General features: G+C 40.7%; 1 protein-coding gene across 2 annotated transcripts in view; it reads right to left on the bottom strand.

Moving 5' to 3' along the window:
* SKIV2L2 (superkiller viralicidic activity 2-like 2 (S. cerevisiae)) overlaps positions 1-6000 on the bottom strand; it is a 116312-nt gene that overhangs the window by 101103 nt on the left and 9209 nt on the right. The window contains exon 3 of one of the 2 annotated variants that reach the window (XM_006874641.1): positions 4601-4667. The exons of the other annotated variant lie outside the window; for it this stretch is intronic. Coding sequence (XP_006874703.1) covers positions 4601-4667 — 67 coding nt within the window. The remainder of the gene's footprint in view (positions 1-4600; positions 4668-6000) is intronic. 2 annotated transcript variants of the gene reach the window in all.

Below are 6000 nucleotides of genomic sequence, written 5' to 3'. Positions count from 1 at the left end.
GTACAATGATTCTGTGTATTCCTTCCATCTTTTCTTGATGCATTCTGCATCATTCGATAATTTGCCCAGGGAATCTTTCAATAAGTCGAGGCTTGAATTTTTTCTTCAGTTCCCCCAGCTTGAGAAATGCTGACCGTGTTCTTCCCTTTTGGTTTTCTAACTCTAATAATGTTGTCCACAGTTTGTCATAATCATGAAAGCCTTCATGTAGTCAATAAAGCATAAATAAACATCTTGCTGGTATTCTGTGCTTCCAGCCAACATCTGTTTGACTTCAGCAACGATATTCTCGCTACATGTCCTCGTCTAAATTCAGCTCGAAGTTCTGGCAGTTCTCTGTCAATACACATTTGCAGCTGTTTTTGCATTATCTTTAGCAAAATTTTACTTTTATGAGATACAAATGATATTGTAAATGTCTCTGGTTGGACCTGGCATTCAAAGGTGCTTGTCCAATGAATGACTACAATAGAGAAGAAAAGCAACACAGTGGCTGAAAAGCAACCCAGAACAAAGGAGAAGCTTTTGTATGTTTACAGGTTGATGTTGCTGTTAAGTGCCGTCAAGTTGGTTCCGACCCGTATAGACCCTGTACAGAATTTATAAGGAGAAACTGGAGGGTCTGAATTGACCACCTTCTAGTTAACAGTCCAGTACTTATCCTACAGCACCACACCAATATTTACTGGTGGATTTGTTGTTGTTAAGTGCCATTGAGTCCCATTTTACTTATGGTAACCCCATATAGGGTTTCTGAGGATTGGCTTGGTGAGTTTGAAGCTTTGACCTTACAGTTCAAACCAATCAGCATTACAGGTTGATAGGAAAAGGCAAATAGAAAGAGACTAGAAACAGGCAAGGGAAATGGAATAATGAAAGCCTTTGTGGAGATGAGAAAAGATACAGCCACGAGCACTAAAAAAGCAACTCTCTGTAGCCTGGAAAGTAAATGCCTTTTGAGTGGATGCTGGAAAGATGCAGACAAGCTTGCTGGAAGAGGTTATAATCAGAGGACACGCCAAGTCAATATCCTAAATCCTGTAAGTGAAGTAAGTTACTAACTAGGAAACCGAGAGAAGTTGAGAAAATGGAGGGCTTAAGACTAGTAGAGAAGAAATACAGAACCAACTTTCAAACTCTTGAGAGCAGGATTTGTCTTTTGGTTTGGTATTGTGCCTTTTGAAACCTTACAGCATTGAGCAGGGACTAACAATGTTACACGAAAGATCAAATGGCCATTACATTTACCCTCTATTTCTAAAAGAGCACGTAGGACTGTTAAGAGAAAAGCAGAGACTTTAAAGATATGGTTCTAAAGGCAGATAGGGACACACTTAGGTAGGTTTGCAGGGGTTAAATAGGTCAGAGGTAAATAGTGATGTATGCTCAACCTCGGAACAACAGGACTCTGGGATACAGGGATCAAGGTATCACCTGAATGGGTAAAATGGGAAATAAAATGTTAAGATGCTTGACTGTCTTATGGATATTGGTTTCCTTTGCCTACTACTATAAAATAAACACTTCAGTGCAATAGAAAGGAATGTCAGGACACATGATTATAGAAAGCCTAGAAGCCCATCTTCAATCTATATCTGACTGGAATATCTAAAAGAGGTCCTAGAACTTGCCCAGTGAAAAAGGCTACCTGTGGAGCCGTTGTAGTATATAGGATCTTAGGTGGAATCCTGAGCTCCACCCAGAACCTTCTGAGGAAGGACATTCCCACTTGAAAGGACATATCGACCTGCCCGGAGTGGCCAAGAGGAACAAAAGCTACTTATTGAAAAACCAGTAGGAATAAAAAAAAAAATCAAAAACAGCAGTCTGATTGAATACTACAAGAACAAGCAAATTGTTTGCCATGGAGCCATCAATACAAGCAATTAAGTCTCTTCAAGACAAATGCCTCTCCAAAATTAAAACTCATAAGGAACACATGAGTAAGCACGTAAACTTGCTGGCAACTGCGTTGGTCTACTTGTGAGTGGAAATGGGGGAATGGCAGCAATGCAGATATGGCTGAGTTTGACTCCTGCCGACCTTGAGTTGAAAGAAAGAAGAAGGTTGATCCGAAATACAGTGAGACTTGGGGACTCTTCCGGAGCCCACAGACCAGGACCTAGCTATGGAAGGCTAAAGCTAAGAGCGAAGCATCCAGCTGATACGAAGTGAGGGAAGATGCATAAGAATGCCCAAACTTGCAGATAGTAACCATATGACCTAGCTTCAATGGCTTGATGACAAGAGTTCGCCAGAGTTTGACTAGAGGAAGATAAAGAAACTTCATAAAGGAAGCACGTGTAAATTGCTATAATTTGATGAACTTGACCTAAACTTAGGAATGTAGTTGCTCAAAATATCAACTGAGAGGGAAGGAGATTCACCAAGGATCAAACCTATCATCTCTGTACACAGGGTTGATAAGACACTAATGTGGGCGAGAGGGCTATAAAGGCACGAAGTGGCTGGCTTACAAGTTTTCAAGTGGGAGTTTAGTTTCAGAGTGTACAGGGCAATATGGAAACCACACTGAATAGTTTTCATCTTATCTAAAAGGGTGGTGAAAGGAGATAGGGATGGGATTCACTGATTTAATAGTGAGTAGTTGTTATCATAGCGTAGTGGTTACGAATCGGGCTGCGAACCTTAAGGTCAGCGGTTCGAAACTACCAGCTGCTCCGCGGGAGAAAGATGAGGCTTTCTACTCCCGTAAGGATTTACACCCTTGGAAACCCTGTACAGGGTCGCTATGGGTCGGACCCGACTCGACGGCACTTAACAACAACAACAACAACAACAAGTTGTTATCATACCTAATCTTAATTGGCACAACTGTAAAGGTAAAAGTTGTGTAATAAAAATGGGGGAATAGTTAATCTTATAATCCAAGAACAGAGGACCCTAAGACCATTTAGAGAGAAGAACATGAGCTGAACGTGGGACCCTATCCAGAAAAGCAGCAACACCAGAGATGGAGGCAGAGGCGATGGCAAGGAGAGACTGAGCAGGTGAGGACTCTAGATTCATGGAAAGAAAAAAGTTGTATGCTGGCAGCCAGAAGACTGGCTTACAAAAAATGCCCTGTGGTTGTTTAAACAACTATATATCCCTGTGTGGTTTTGTGTTGCATTTTTGTTGTTTTTTTTAAAAAAAAAATACATGCACTAGTGGGTAAACACACGTTGACATGGATGACGGGGCAGATAATATACAACCGGAGAGAGGCTGGCAGAGGAAAACTGGGGGTGGTGGAGACACAGGGAGGAATGCAGTCAGTGGTTGGAGTGAACAGAGGTAAATGCTATTAACTATTGGCGCATGAAGAGGATTGCAGTCATATAATGATGCAAAGTAACATGATTCACTGAATATAAAATTGATGATCTGCTCTGGAAACCTTCATTCAATTCACAATAAAAAGTATAAAAAACAAAAGATATAGTTCTAAAGCTTTATCAAAAATGTTAATAAATAATTTAAAATCTATTTAATCAATAAATTTCAGTAAGATTCACCAACTACCTGTATTACAAACTTCTGGTTAAGATTATATTGTAATGATAAAAGAATTAGCAGTAGGAAATAATGTCAGTTTTCTTATTTCCCTTATGTTTATCAACTCCAAGAAGCCCTGGTGGCACTGTGGATTAAGTGTTAAGACTGTTAGTCAAAAGGTCAGTTACTTGAACCCACCAGCTGCTTGGTGAGATAAAGATAAGGCTGCGTGGTCCTGTGGAGATGTACAGTCTTGGAAACTATGGAACAATTCTACTGTATCCTACAGAGTCACTGTGAGTCACAAGTGACTCAATGGCAGCGGGTTTGGTTTCATTTGCTTTATAAACTCTCAAGTTGAAATGGAAACTACAAGATATCAGTGAACAGCATCTTCTGGCAGAACAAAGAAACTGCAACTTAACAGTCATTGTTGTTGTTAAGTGCCATTGAGTCGATTCCAACCCATAGTGACCCTGTATAGGGTTTCCAAGGAGCAGTGGGATAGAGCACAATAAGAAATAGAACATGGAAAAGGGCACCATGACTTGACCTTAGGAGTACAGGAATGAACACATAATGAATACCTACTCTTTGCTTAAGGAGCTCTGGTAGCACAGTGGTTACAAATCGGGCTGCGAACCTCAAGGTCAGCAGTTCGAAACTACCAGCTGTTCCATGGGAGAAAGATGAGGCTTTCTGCTCCCATAAAGATTTACAGCCTCGGAAACCCTGTACAGGGACGCTATGAGTCAGAACTGACTCCACTGCACATAACAACTCTTTGCTAGGTATTTTAATTTTGTCATATAATCTTCACAAACATCAAATGAAGTGGATCTCATTACTCCAAATGTTAAAAGAAACAAAGAAATGGATGCAAAATTGTAATTGTTAAATGAGCTGGGCCAAGACTAGAACTCAGGTTTGATTTGAAAGCCCCAGGTGATTCCACTCAAATATGTGACCTTCCCCCTGCAACAAAAAAATTGCTTAATGTTTCTAAAGCCCTCAAGGTTAACCAGCTTGCTGATTACTATCATACATATTCCAAACAAAAATCCATTTATAAACTGACCTACTGGATGCCGTTTGTACTTACCTCATGTGTACACCCTTCAACAGTTTCAACTGCTTGTACCTTCACTCTGGGCATCAAGTCTGCTAAACTAAAAAAAAAAAAAATGTAAGTTACACAAAAATACATGATTTTTTTGTAATAAGTACTCCTAAAGTTGGTTCTAACTCATAATGACCTTGTAGAGGGTTTTAAAAAAAGTGGCTGTTGTCTTTGAACCATAGAGTTCAAACCAGACTTTATTTACAGTTCATTATCCTACAGCACCATACCAGGACTCCATTACATGGTGTTGTGTTGTTGTTATTGTTAAGTGCTATTGAGTTGGTTCAGGTAGATTACAAGATAAAATAGACTGTCTTAAAAGGAGGGAGGATTTAATGGAATATAAGGTAACCACAACAGTAGGGTTGGGGTGGGGGTTTAGTTCGGGTGTTGGGGAGGGCAATACAAGAAGAGGGAGGAAGCAGAAGAACAAGATAGATAGGGGAACACTGAGACAGGTTTGCATGGCCTAAGTGAGAGAGAGGTAAATAGTGATGCATGCTCAATCTTGGAACGAACAGGGCTCTGTGATACAGGGATCTAGGCATAGCTTGAAGAGGGGAAATACTACTAAAATGCTTGACTGTCTTATGAATATTGGTTTCTCTTGTCTACTATTGTAAAATAGACACTTGAGTGCGATAGAAAGGAATGTTGGGAAACATGATTACAGAAAACTTGTAAGTCAGTCTTCAACTAATAATTGACTGGAATACTTAAAATGGGTTCTACAACTTGTCCAGTGAAATAGGCCTCTTGCAAAGCCTTTGCAGAGTATAAGACCTTAGTTGGAATCCTGAGTCACATCCAGAACCTTCTGAGGTTGGACATCCCCACTAGCAAGGACAAGCAAACCAGCCTGGAACTGTTACAGCAACGGAAGATAAATCTTCACAAAAACACCATCAGAAAAAACCCAAAACAAAAATGTCAGCATGACTGGCTACTACAAGAAAAAGCAAGCTGTTCATCAGGAAACCATCAAGGCAAGCAATCAAGTTCTTTTAGGACAAACTCCCATCTAAAATTGAAACTCAAAGGGAGCAGCACACAAACAGGCATGTAAAGCTAGCTGGTGACCACATTGGTCTACTGGTTGGTGAGTGGAAGAGTGGGAAAGGCATCAATGAAGAAATGGGCTGAGTTCAACCACAGTCCACTGACTCCCATTTACCTAGAGAGGAAGGGCTCGTTGGCCCAAAGTGTGGTGAGACCTGAGGACACTTGAGCCCATGGACAAGGGCATAGTCACTTAGCCACAGAGGCCTAGAACTGAGAGTGAAGCATCCAGCTGATATGAAGTGAATGGAGATGCACAAGAACACCCAAACTTGCAGACAGTACCCATTTGACCTAGCCTCGAAGTCTTCATAATCAGA

Source organism: Chrysochloris asiatica, unplaced genomic scaffold (assembly GCF_000296735.1).
Source record: "Chrysochloris asiatica unplaced genomic scaffold, ChrAsi1.0 scaffold00291, whole genome shotgun sequence".
In the NCBI taxonomy this organism is placed as follows: Eukaryota; Metazoa; Chordata; class Mammalia; order Afrosoricida; family Chrysochloridae; genus Chrysochloris; species Chrysochloris asiatica.
This window is presented reverse-complemented; position numbering and strand designations above follow the sequence as displayed.